Source organism: Bos mutus, chromosome 10 (genome assembly GCF_027580195.1).
Source record: "Bos mutus isolate GX-2022 chromosome 10, NWIPB_WYAK_1.1, whole genome shotgun sequence".
NCBI lineage: Eukaryota > Metazoa > Chordata > Mammalia > Artiodactyla > Bovidae > Bos > Bos mutus.
This window is the reverse complement of record NC_091626.1, coordinates 61927733-61941837: the sequence shown is the minus strand read 5'-3', so window position 1 is coordinate 61941837 and position 14105 is coordinate 61927733. Positions and strand designations below refer to the sequence as shown.

Here is a 14105-nt window from a genome sequence, read left to right as displayed (position 1 = left end):
ATTTTAAAGTTTGTATTTCCATATTTGGAGAAGGAAATAGCAAACGTCTTGCCTGGGAAAACTCATGGACAGAGGAGCCTGATGGGCTACAGTCCTTGGGGTTGCAAGACTCAGACATTACTTAGTGACTAAACCACCACTACCACCACTTCCATATTAATAGATGACCCTAGTATTTTACTAACTTTTTTGCCTAGTTTCTCCGTTAAAAATACCACCTTCACTCAAATTTGAGCAAAATATTCTTTTCCTCTTGTGAAATATCTACCACTGCATCAGAACCTTGTTAAACCCACTGACTTTTTACACTTGTAAATTGGGGAGGGCTGGCATTAGATGGACATTTAGTAGAATCCAGTTCTGTTTCAGCAAAGACCTTTAATGGTTGTGCTTATTTAATATGTTCAAAATACAACAACGTGTAGATGTTAGGAATTATATGGACTTTGGAAGGGGAAAAAGAGCTTTTCATTTAAACTAATGCAACTTAAACTTTGTCTTTTTCTCTTGTATCCTGACAATTTTCAAACCAAGATTGTGAACATTTCAGAAATGGGCAGTTATTTTTATCTAACCCAGTGGTTCTCAAACTATGATGGCCTTCAAAATCAGCTGGAGGGCTTGTTCAAACACAGATTGCTGGCTCCGTGCCTAGAGCTTCTGATTTAGACAGTCTGAGTGAGGCACAGTATTTTTCATTTCTAGCAAGTGCCTGGATGATGTTGATGCTGCTCTTCTGGAACCACACTTTGCAAACTACTGATCAAACTCATAAGAGTAGAAATAGAATCAACCAAATCTAAATTCTATAAAGGCATGAGTATTTCCTATTGTAATTTTTATAAGTTTAGTATTATACATATATTTTCGGTAAAATTTTTACTTAGATGCTGTATTTAATGTCTAAAAAATAATTTTCCCTCTTTCAGTAAGTTTTTGGTCCAAACTTTTTGACTATTTTTATTGTTATTTTCTTTGCTCTTCTCTCCCCATGTGTTAAGACCTTGTTTTTGTGTTGCATGTTACAGAAATCTTTCAGTGTTTCCTCTCAGCCCGTGAAGTAGCTCGTAGCCGAGATCGAGATAGAATGAACAGTGGGGCAGGGTCTGGGGCTCGAGCTGATGATCCACCTCCTCAGGCTCAGCAAGAGCGAAGGGTGAGCACAGACCTTCCTGAGGGTCAGGATGTGTACACTGCTGCCTGCAACTCCGTGATCCATCGATGTGCCCTGTTAATATTAGGAGTAAGTCCTGTGATTGAGGAGCTTCAGAAGCGAAGGGAAGAAGGACAGTTGCAGCAGCCTTCCACAAGTACCTCTGAAGGGGGTGGACTTATGACCAGGTGGGACTGAGTAGAAACTTAAAACATTTCTTCTCCCTTTGTTTCTGTATGCATTGAAATGATTTATTCTGAGGTTAACACAGACATGGAGGAGGAAATACAAATTGACAGATGAATTTAATGTATAGAGTGATCCTAGTTCAACCTGGAGTATAAATTTCTGATTAAATGAGACAGCACAGTTTTTCATACATATAAGCAATAGTAGTTGAGAAACATATGAAAATATTTGCATATCTCTGTAATTGATTAAGTAGACTTTGTACTTAGACCTAACTGAGAGCCAGGATTTTCCATCAGCAGTCATAATTACTCTTCACTGTGTGTGTGTTTTATCTCTATGCTGCTAGTTCCATTCAATTTTATGTTCACTAACAGTCCCAAATCGAAAAACTTTTCTTTGTGCATGTGAGACAGGAGTGAAAGTCTTACTGCAGAGAGCCGGCTAGTCCACGCAAGTCCAAATTATAGACTGATCAAATCGAGGAGTGAATCTGATTTGTCTCAGCCTGAATCAGATGAAGAGGGTTACGCACTGGTAGGTATACCTAGATTCAGTAAAGGATTTTTGTATAAATACATAAGAGTTTGGTTAGAGTAAGTAATATACATTTGTTTTAGACAAAAATGTTTTTTTAAAAAGAACTTTTAAGAGAAATGAGATAACTTTATTGCATAGGTATTTATCACCTGTATGTTAGTGACTCTCAGATTACTTTCTTTAGCCCTGACTTCTTCCTAAACTCAAAGTTCGTGTATCTCACTCCCTGATGGACATTCTACCTGAACATGTCAGGTGACCACAATCTTAACCTATCCAAAAATAAACTCGTTTTTCTCCCAAACCTGTTGTTTCCCATCCAGTATCTTAGTATTAACTCCCCAGGCTGGAAACATAAGTTCATTCTTGCCTCTGCTGCTGCTGCTAAGTAGCTTCAGTCATGTCTGACTCTATGTGACCCCATAGACGGCAGCCCACCAGGCTCCCCCATCCCTGGGATTCTCCAGGCAAGAACACTGGAGTGGGTTGCCATTTCCTTCTCCAATGCGTGAAAGTGAAGTCGCTCAGTCGTGTCCGACTCCTAGCGACCCCATGGACTGCAGCTTACCAGGCTCCTCCGTCCATGGAATTTTCCAGGCAAGAGCAGTGGAGTGGGTTGCCATTGCCTTCTCTGCATCCTTGCCTCTACTTTTTCTTGTTTCCTGGTCCTCCTCACTCTGCACAGTCCAATTAGTCCGACCTTGAAAATTTTACTCCTAATACCTTTCTAATATGTCCTGTCCATCCTTCCTGCCACTGTTCTGTCTCAAATTTTTCTTCTCTTTTGCCTGGCCTAGTACAAAACCTTCAAACTGGTTCCCTCTCTTGTCTTATACCTGTCTTCAACATTTCACTAGAATAATATTCCTGAAATACAAATCTGTTTTTACCTCCTCTACTTAAAATCTTTCAGTAGCTCTCAGTTACCTATCAAAAAAGCCTCAGGATCTGGATTGCAGGCATTTAAGGTAAAAATCAAAGAAATAAGATGCTGATCTATATAAGAAGTAGGAAGTAATGTGTGCTGTAGTGTGATGGGTTAAATAAATTACAGAATGAGAACAGTCTGATAGCTTCTATTTGGGTAGCTTTGGACTTGGAATTGATAGCTAGATTTTCATTTTGACTGTTCCTGTGCCTTTTATGTGAATCTGTATGTGCTACTTTACCTCTCTGGGCCTTAGTGTCTCATTGTGTGATACGAGGATAGTAGTGCCTGTTGTGTATGTGGTAATGTGTTAGACTTGACTACTGTTTTAGACTTGGCTACTGACCCTGATTCTACTGCTGAAGAGCTTTTTTTTTTTAACATTTTTTTGGAGAATAATTGCTTAACAATGTTGTGTTGGTTTCTGCCTTACAACAATGTGAATTAGCCGTAAGTATATATATATATGCTGCTAAGTCGCTTCAGTCGTGTCCGACTCTGTGCGACCCCATTGATGGCAGCCCACCAGGCTTCCCCATCCCTGGGATTCTCCAGGCAAGAACACTGGAGTGGGTTGCCATTTCCTTCTCCAGTGCATGAAAGTGAAAAGTGAAAGTGAAGTCACTCAGTCGTGTCCGACTCTAGCGACCCCATGGACTGCAGCCTACCAGGCTCCTCCGTCCATGGGATTTTCTAGGCAAAAGTACTGGAGTGGGGTGCCATTGCCTTCTCCAATATAAATAAATAAATAAATAAATAAATATCCCCTCTTGAGCTTCCTTCCCTCCTACTCCCCACCTTTTATCCTATCCCTCTAGGGGGATAGGATAGCACAAAACACAGGCTGAGTTCCCCAGTGACTTCCCACTAGCTGTCTGTTTTATACTTGGTGATGTATATATATTTCAATGCTACTCTCTCAATTTATTCCACCCTCTCTTTCCCCCTGCTGTGCCTACAAGTTCATTCTTTAGATCTGCATCTCTATTTCTGCCCTACAAATAGGTACATCAGTACCATTTTTCTAGGTCCATATATATGCATTAATATATGATATTTATTTTTCACTATCTGATTTACTTCACTCTGTCTAACAGGCTCTAGGTTCATCTACCCCAGTTCAACTGACTCAAATTCGTTCCTTTCTATGGCTGAGTAATATTCCACTGTATACATGTACCACATCTTTATCTATTCATCTGTCGATGGACATCTAGGTTGCTTCCATGTCCTGGCCATTGTGAATAGTGCTTCAGTGAACACTGGGGTACATGTGTCTTTTTGAATTGTGGGTTTCTCAAGCAAACCCAGTAGTGGGTTTGCTTGGTCATATGGTAGATTTATTCCTAGTTTTTAAAGGAATCTCCATGCTATTCCCCATAGTGGCTGTATCAGTTTACATTCCCACCAACAGTACTAGGGTTCCATTTTCTCCACATCCTCTCCAACATTTATTTTTTGATGATGGCCATTCTGACCAGTGTGAGGTGATACCTCACTGTAGTTTTGGTTGGCATTTCTTTAATAAGGAGCGATGTTGAGCATCTTTTCAAGTGTTTGTTGACCATTTGTATATCTCCTTTGGAGAAATGTCTGTTTAAATCTTCTTCCTGTTTTTTATTGGGTTATGTGCTTTTCTGATATTGAACTGCATGAGCTGCTTGAATATTTTGGAGATTAATCCTTTTTCAGTTGCTTTATTTGCAATTATTTTCTCTTATTATGAAGGTTGTCTTTTCATGTTATTTATAATTTCCTTTGCTGTGCAAAAGCTTTTAAGTTTAATTAGGTCCCATTTGATTATTTTTGTTTTTATTTCCATTTACTCTAGGAGGTGGGTCAAAGAGGCTCTTGCTGTGCTTTATGTCAAGGAGTGTTCTGCCTGTGTTTTCCTTCAAGAGTTTTATAGTTTCTAGCCTGTAGTTTTTGGATTGATTAATGCAGTCCATTTTTAGCTCTGAAATTCCTCTCTTGTGTGAACAGAGAAAATAGATGTGAAAGTGTTTTTGAGAAGTATGGAATGCTACATAAATATGAAGCTATTGTTTAAAAGAAACTTCTAAGTGTGAAAGATTCCTCCTCTAGGAAGGTTTAACAGTGTCTTCAAGCAAGTTTCATTGTATGTTTTTGTTTGTTCTTCCTCCTTTTCTTCTTCATTCCCATTAGTATCTCTGTGTCCTGATTTCACATTCTCAGTCTTACCATCTACTGAGAATTCCTTTCTGTCCTTTTGATTTTCCAAGTTGATCAGTCTCTTTATTTATTCTCCTAACTGTGACAATTCTCAGAACTTCCAGTGACTTATAGGGATCTGTACCATTCTACATATCCTGGTCTCACTCCTTTCTGGTCTCCTCTGCTGCTCCTCTCCTCCTTGATGACCCTCCTTCTTGCCACACTGACCTCTTGGGTTTTGCGTGAACATACCACACAGCTTCCCCATAGGACCTTTACATGGCCGTTTTTTCTAATTGTAATACTGTTGTCTGCAGGCAGATGCCCTTATTTCAACCCTTTGTTCCAATGTTACTCTTTTGGTGATGCCTACCCTGACCACTCTATTTGAAACTCCAGTTTGCTCTCCTTTTCAGATGTTCACTCATTGTCCACTTTGCCTTGTTCTGTCCCTCCCACTCTACCCCCACAGTGAAAATGAAAGTCACTCAGTTGTGTCCGACTCTTTGTGACCCCATGGACTATACAGTCTATGGAATTCTCCAGGCCAGAATACTGGAGTGGGTAGCCTTTCCCTTCTCCAGGGGATCTTCCCATACCAGGGATTGACCCAGGGTCTCTGGCATTGCAGGTGGATCCTTTACCAACTGAGCTAGCTATCAGGGAAGCTGATATCCAGGTCTCCTGCATTTTCTGCATTGCAGGTGGATTCTTTACCAGCTGAGCCACAAAGGAAGCCCAGGAATACTGGAATGGGGAGCCTATCCCTTCTCCAGCAGCTCTTCCTGACCCAGGGTCTCCTGCATTGCAGATGGATTCTTTACCAACTGAGCTATCAGGGAAGCTGATACCCGTCCCCCGCCGAGTACCTAGCATTATTTAGTTGCTGTATTTATCAGTTTCTCTTACCTACACTAGAATATAAGTTCCCTGAGGACAGAAATGTTTGCTGATTTTTTCATGGCTGTATCTCAAGTACCTGTAGTGCTTGGCACACAGTAGATAGTCATTAAATATTTTTTTAAAAAATGAATATTTGATCTATTTTGGTAAAATTTCTGTGCCTATTTGTTCTTTCAGCTCTTTAATTTAGGCCCTTGTTACCTTTGCCTGAAATGGGTAGTTTTCAAACTGATCTCCCTGCCTTTTCCAGTCCCTCTCCTTCGATATTGCTGCCAGAGCTGGAGCTCTTAAAAACACCCAAAACAAGAACACACTTCAACAGCAGAACACCTGCTGGTCATGCTACTTTCTTATTCATGCTGCCTTCTTATTTAAAAAAAAAAAAAAACAAAAAACCAAAAAAACTCAGTGACTGCCCAGAAATCAAAGATTCTGGAAAATGTTACCTGCCTGCTTTTGAAGCACGTTTCCTTGCAGTAACCTGCAATTTTGCCATAGCATAGTAGTCCATCCGCCAGACCCCAAACATACCTTTTGGGCCTCTGCTCAATGATTGTTTGTCTTAAATGTCCTTTTCCTTTGTTGATGAAGTCTTGCCTTTCTTCTAAGGACTGGTTAAAATGTCACCTCTTCCAAAAGTTTACCTAAGATTACTCAACAGTGACTTTGTTGTTTCCCTGGCAGTTTGTTAGTAGCTCTAATAAACCACTAATGATTTGTCTCATGTTGGACTTACTTAATTTTTAAAAAATTTTATTTATTAATTTTTAAATTTTTGGCTGCACTGGAACTCTGTTGCTGCTTGTGAACTGTCTCTAGTTGTTGGATTTACTTATATATTATTAGTATTTCTTTCCAATAGACCTCTTCAGAGTTCTAGAGTTCCTTTTTTAGCGCCCCTCATATTTCCAACATTGTGCTTTGCACATTGTAAATAATTGACAATTATTTCAACTGATATGAAAAGGTAAAAAATGAGAGTTAAAGTGGCATACTTTTTGGAAATAAACAATGAAATCTGATTTAATCACAAAACTGTTTATTTTGATCTGGGGCCTGACACTTTTAGCTTTCTGAGCTCCAGCATTTTTATCTTTGAGATGGGGAATATCTCTGCCTGTTATGCTTGCCTCCCTGGGTTGTTGTGAAAAACAAGTTTAGGAATACAATTTAAACTGAAAATGCTGAAAGTTATGTTTTCACAACATAATAGGAAGACGAATAAATGGAGGTGGGTTGAACTTAGGTCTAACTGCCAAGTCTGGTTTCTATAGTTTAAAAAAAATTAATAAACATAATTTTAAAAAAGATAGACTTTTGATCATCTTTTATGGAATATTTAGAGAGATAGTGTCATAAGAAGTGGAAAAATCAAGAACTAGAGAGAGCAAATTCTCTTGTTGATGAGGAGACCTAGGCTGAGCCTTCAGTTTTGAGCCTCATATAGACAAAGAGGACCAAGCCATGGGGGCAATGTGAAATTTTCCAGCTGAAATATGTTACCCTTCTGTCTGAGTTCATTTAGGATTATCATTCATATCTTTAACATCTAGTAGTACTTATTTATCCTGAATTGTTAATGAATGAAATGCTTTCTTAAAATAACTGAAGTTAATCAGCTTAATGCTAAACCTGTGTTTTAATCTTCTTTTATGAAGAGTTTTATGTGATATATTATCTGTTTCTCTTGTTTTAGTAAACAGAGAAACCTAAGTCAACAGTTACACAGTTAAACCCAAGTTTAACTGTTTGATTGGCAAATGTTGTACTTACCATCATTTCTTACTATACTCTCCTAATCTACCTCCCTCATTTCCCTACCCACTTCTTTCACAAAAAAATGGATTTACCATTCAAAAGTAAATACTATTTATAAAAGTATAAGAGAATGAATTAGGACTAGAAGAAGCTGAGAGAGGAAAATAAAGTCCTGAGTAAGATTTGCATACCTCCTCATGTATCCTGTAATGTTCTCCTAGATATGGGCCACTGAATAGGAAAAATATGAGTTGCATGGTTCACAATGACTAAAAGATAAAAACAAAAAGTAAAAAGTTTTTATTTTCGAGAAAAACTGAGATATTTCTGGTTCTGAGGCCTGAGATAAATTTCTTCAGTAATCCCTAATGGCAAAGGTACTGTTTGATAAAAATGTTACATTGCATGACATGGTAATATTTTCAGGTATCATGACAACTCTTTGTTGTTTTTTCCAGCACCAAATGGCCTGGTAGCATGCTTATTTCTGGTGTGTGTGTGTGTATGTAAAACAAAATGTATTTATCCACAATGTGGGTTACCAGGAAAAGATTTTCCAAATAACGTTTCCTAAATAGATCTGTTTTTGTCACTTCTGCAGACTTTCTTCTTTGCCACCAACTTTTTATTGTGTGATAGAGTGCAGTTGAAATTGCTGAGATCCTAATGTCATATCTGTGCATAAATCTAAGTTATGGGTTTATACAGACAACCAGTATATGGTTGTCTTTACATAAGAGAGAGTAGATAGTTGTCACCAGTGCCTCCTCAACACACGCACACAGAAATATACTTCTGTTCTTCCTAAAAGCCTGCACTGTTTTATTAAGCTGACTGCAGTTTCACCAATTTGAGATTTCTTTATTTTAACAGGTTTTAAAAAACCTGTTAAAATACAACTAGAAGGCTTAGGACTGTCTTAGTCTTCTGTTAGTGTGGATTTATAAGATTCTCTTCTTCTGTACACCTAGCCAAGGCTAATAATTTTAGAACCAATAGAAAGTGAAGGTAGAACAAGTAGTAATTTTGGAAAATGAGACTTTGCTACAGGGGCTTTAGGCATCTTGAGGGTATTAATAAGAGATCATACTGTGTTTGGAAGATAAAAGACAACGATTTCAAAGAGGAAACGGTGATGACAAAGAAAAAGTTCTGCTACTTTACACTGTTAATTAATGTGCACATTGATTTTGTGTATTAGTTTCTCAGAGTCATGTGCCTGAGCTTTCTTGAGCTGTTTTCACTGGGTTTTTAGAGACTTGTTTTCTTAGCCTGAGTTGACTGGTGAATAAGTAGCACATTGCAATAATTATATAGATTATTTTTTATTCTAGTACTCTCAAGTCTTAATCTTGAAATTATTTTCACAATTAAATTTTATTATTTGTTTTTAACTTAACAGAGTGGAAGACGAAATGTTGATTTGGATTTGGCATCATCTCATAGAAAGAGAGGTGAGGATTAAATATTAAATGTATGATTAAATTAAGTAGCTCTTTTTATATCTGATGTATTTAGATCTGAATGTCATTGAAGCATTATTGTAAAAAAATTAGAAACATTTTGTCAGAAAAGTTAAGAGGGAGATCATTTTCTTGAAAATAATACTCTTAAAAGTCTGGGAATGTATAGGAGTTAAAAATCGGTTCTGTTTCTCATTTGTCGTGTTTTGACTTTTTTAAAATTTTGTGGATTCTGGAAGCAGTACTTTATATTGTGGAGGAGTTATTGACATAATTTTCTATACTTTAGCTCACTGGTATAGTTCCTGTAGTTCAGATGGTGTTACAGGAAGAGCTCTTTACCTCACTCACCTTTCATACACATATATACACTTTTAAACTGAGAGTTTCTAATTTTTTTTCCTGTTTACCTCTCAAGATAAAACATGTAAGAAATAAACAGGTGATTTCTAAAAATGAAATTTTCCCATGAGGAGCAATTTTAGAGTGTTATCAAGAGTTAAATTTATTTGTTAAAAGCTGTATAAAAAAAAAAAAAAAAAAAGCTGTATCTTAATGAATAATATAGTTAACTCTTGTTTATATGTACCAATAGATGGAAAGAACAGTTTTAGATAATACAAATCCAAGGTAACTAAAAACTCACCGAGTATTATTCTTTATTAATTTGCATTTGTAATTAAACCCATTTATTCTGTGGTTGTGAAAATGTGAAGTGTTAGAAGTTGCTGCTAGTGGCAATTTCCTAAGAGCTGGTGGGAAAACTTTTTTCCTCCTGATATTAAATCTTTTATATTTCAGAATTGAACCCTTCTCTCGATAGCTTCCTTGGCAGGATGTTAGGTTTACCTACAGGGAAAAAAGTGAGAAGGGAAAACTGAGAAATTAGAGGAAGCAATGCACACACAGTTTTTTCATTTTTGTGTTTGTAACTTAGAAGAAATGTTGGTATTTATACTTAGAATACTAAGAATGATTTTTTTGAACTATTAGGAGTTATGAGGACTAGAGCTGGTACTTTTAGTACTATAACATATCAAAGCTGCTGGGTTCCAAAAATACTATAGAGTATATGTGATATCAAAGAAATGTCGTATGTAATGTGTATTTTATTGTTTTCTAATTCTTTGAAAATTGGCAGTTCATGTGCCATAATTAGCCAGAAGTATCATTTTCTTTAACCACTTGAGTTAGGAATTAAATTTTTGGAACATTTTTACCTTCCTAATTTTGGTTAGCTCAGGTGAAAGTTGTTGCTTTGATTTTTATGTTATATTAATAAAAAGACGGCTTCAAACTCATTGAGTAGCATAAGGGATCCAACCTGTCATATTAAGAGCTTCCTACTATACTGGTATACTCATAAGTGTTATTCCATTGGCTAAAATTACTTTTCTCTCAGATATTTATTATGCTTATGAAAATATAAATTTGAGATTCAGTTTATGATAACTATGTCAGCATGTAGCAGCAGCAGTCAGCATGTAGCAGAGTAATTTTTGGAATAAAACAAAAAGTGTTATTTTTAGCTTTGAATTAAGAATAACCTAGAATTCAAGTGTAAATTACTTAGAAATTAATATGACACTTTAACTATCCTAGATTTGCTCCCTGTTCATAATTTTAATCAGTTGCCCTGTAAGTAGATTTCATGTGGTTTTAGAGCTAAGTAGATACAAATGAATTAATTATCCAAGTCCAGTTTATGGGTAAGCCAACTTTTCCAAAAGTTCAAGATAGTGCCAAGACCTGTCAAGTTCTTGAAACTTTATTTTATTGGAAACAGGCAAATAAATAGGACCTCATGGGAAAAATTTGTTTAAATTACCCATTTAGGAGGTTATAATAGAGAGGCAAACTTGTTATTATGTTAATTATGATAATATCACTTAATGTGGTACCAATTTATTCTAGTAATCATTTTATATCTTAATGTTCTCAGGCAAAAATTTTGCTGATAGCTTTGTTCCTAGAAGTAGGTGACTAGAAAATGGAAGAATTACTGTTTTAGGAAGAGCAGCAAAAATACTTTTCAATCTCATGAATCATAGTGTTTGTGGATTAAACAATGAAAATGTATACTTACTAGTTTCATTTATTTAATTATAATGAATTTCTTTTTTTTTTAAAGAAATTAACATTGAAAATACACTTGGAACATTATATTTTCAAAAGAATTTTTTAAACTCATGTGTATTTAGAGATTACCCTCTGACCACAGTGGGGTTTTGTTTTGTTTTGTTTTGTTCTTAAATGATGGTAAAATAAACCACTCTGTTTTTTCCTTATTTATTGTCAAAATGGACCAAATGTCATAAGCTATAACATGCTTATCTTCAGTTGGGCAGATGAACATACCAAGTCTGAGAACTTTTTGGAGCAGTTCAGGTGTTCTGATTCTGACTTGAGCTATGAAGGACAAGCAGATGTCCAGCCAAGTGAGAATTCTTTTATGTGCTTATTTATCCCTTTCCAGTATTTTGAGGAGAAAATGTAAACTTTTTTCTCTCACTTTCCTTTTTTATTTATTAGTCTAGTAGTCCTGAGTTATTAAAAGTTTAGTAAGAGAAATTAGAGATAGCAATATTTAATTGCATCTGTTATTGAAACTAAATGGATAAATTAATGACAATTAATGGTTGTATACACATTTAGCTGCTTTTAATATGTCTCCAGAGATACTCCTTGAGAGGGCCTAGTGCCTATAATTTGGACATTGGGGATATTGGAATTCATGCTGTTGAGCCATGAATGCTTCTTTTCCCCTCATTCCAGTTAATGTTTCACACTTGGTACAAGCTCTTGGTCCAAGAAAGTGAATATGGTAGGAAGGAGTAAAGTGAGCAAACAAATTGAGTTCAGCCAACTTGCTCATCAGAGCTAAATTCTAAATAAAAAAAAAATCGTAAATTACTTTAAAAAGAGACAGGTGATCCATATTTCTGCTTAGCACCCCAGAAGTAATATCAAATTTGAATTCATTAGACAAGTAAAAACTTTGCTATATGCCAGGTATCGTGCTAATCACTTCAAACATATTAACCCATTTAATTGTCATAATAACTTGTCAAAATTCTTGACAAAACCTGTTAAACTTGTTAGTATTTGGGTACTTTGATAAATATGTAAAAGATTTGCTATAGTTGTGTAGAACTGAGCACCTTCTTTACTGAATGACAGTACCTTTTTGCAGATACTTTAGTTTTTGTATTTAAGCTAAAGCTGATATAATCAGTGAAAAATGATGGAGATACCAAAGCAGAAATTTAAGAAGGAGCATCATGGTTTGATTTCACCACCTTGCCCCAGGTCTTTGTGTTTTATTGCTAAATAATATCAGAAACATTTATCAACATGTGTGTTTCATGGTATGACTTGTATGGGTGAAATGCTATTTTATCTATGCATTTCAAATTAGATTGTATAAAGAAGAACAAATGTCAATGTTGTCTCCTGTATGAAATTTCTCCTTTTGTCTTCTGATTCTTGTTGTGGTAGTGTATTTACTCCTTTTTGGCCAGTTGAGCCCCAGAAAAAAGAAGAGCTTCAAGCAAGTACATGATGGCATGTTTAATTTTTTTCCCCTTTTAGCTTGCCTACATATTTTATGGTTTATAAAGTATGTATTGCAGCTCTGCCATGTTCATTTTGAAAATTCCACCTAAGAACCAAGTTACAAGGACAAGTAAACAATCTCAAATTTCTTGTTGGATTTCATATTTTCCTTTTATAGTAGGAGACTCTGAATTAATATTAAGTAAGAATTGGGTCAGTCACAGTTACTCTATAGAGGCTTTTGATACGCTTTTCAGACACAGTATTTCCTATAGTCAGACAAAACAGTACAGAACAAATTAGTTATTAGGTTATTATAATTTTTTTTTTAATTATAGTTTTTCATCTCTCATTTCCATACTATGAGATTTTGTGTTTCAAAGTATTTTTGATATCAGCCTAAACATTTTGGTTATAAAAATTCATTTATTTATCCTAATGCTTTCGAGTAGCGTCTTTCTTGTTCTTTCTTTTGTTCATACAAAGTTTTGTTTGGTCTATACACTTAATAAGTTGCATGTTTTAAATTAGGGGTCAGGAAACTATGAATAGTGGGCTAAATGTGAATTGCTATCTTTGTTTTCAAGTTTTGTTGGAACACAACCACACTCATGTATTATCTATGGCTCCTTTCACATTACAACAGAAGAGTTGAGTAGTTGGACGAACCATGAATAATCCACAAAATCTAAAATATTTAATAACTGACTCTTTATAGATAAAGCTTGCTGATCCCTGCTTTAAATTGCAGAGAGGACTTAATTTGGGCATTGGCTACCTATTTCATAGGACATTTTGGAGTATATTAAGGCAATTCACTTCCTGTAGATTCTTCACAATTGAACCTTTGTGTAGGCAGGCAGTGGAATTCCCATGGATCAATGTTTTGTGAGTTGATTAACAACAAGTATTTGTAAGATCACTTCCCATAAACTTAAGGAATTAGTTTTATTAATTTAGAAGATAATTTTCTTTGAGCCTCTGTTTCCTCAAGTGAGGAAACTGAACTAGATAATCTTTTAAGGTTGCTTTTACTTATGTGGTTCTAACATTAACTCTTTGCACATTTTATTTTCATTTTGAAAAATAATTATAAGTATTATAAGGTAGAAGAACTTTTTACTCTGAAATTTTTTTATTGAACCAATAGGCTCAATGCTAAGAACCAAAAAATATTATTTGTAAGTTAAGGTTAAATCCAGATTCTGATTTTGGAATGCTTACAGAAATGAAAAATGATTCTTTTTTCCCCACATTCCACATTCCATGCTTTATTTTTTAAATATCATTTTTAATTAAATACATTATGCATCCATGACATTTTTCTTTGGATTTTTACTCTTTTCTGTTATACTTGTGAAAACAATCAGCTATACAATTAGGGGAAATTTTGAGACTGGTTATTTCTATTTCAATAGAACTGAAAATCTAACATTTTTTA

General features: G+C 35.5%; 1 protein-coding gene across 1 annotated transcript in view; it reads left to right on the top strand.

Annotated features, from left to right (window-relative positions):
* The window catches only part of HERC1 (HECT and RLD domain containing E3 ubiquitin protein ligase family member 1), a 212340-nt gene that overhangs the window by 101965 nt on the left and 96270 nt on the right, over positions 1-14105 (top strand). Inside the window, 3 exon segments of the mRNA XM_070378058.1 lie at positions 1029-1341; positions 1759-1879; positions 9049-9100. Of these exon segments, the coding sequence (XP_070234159.1) occupies positions 1029-1341; positions 1759-1879; positions 9049-9100 (486 nt within the window).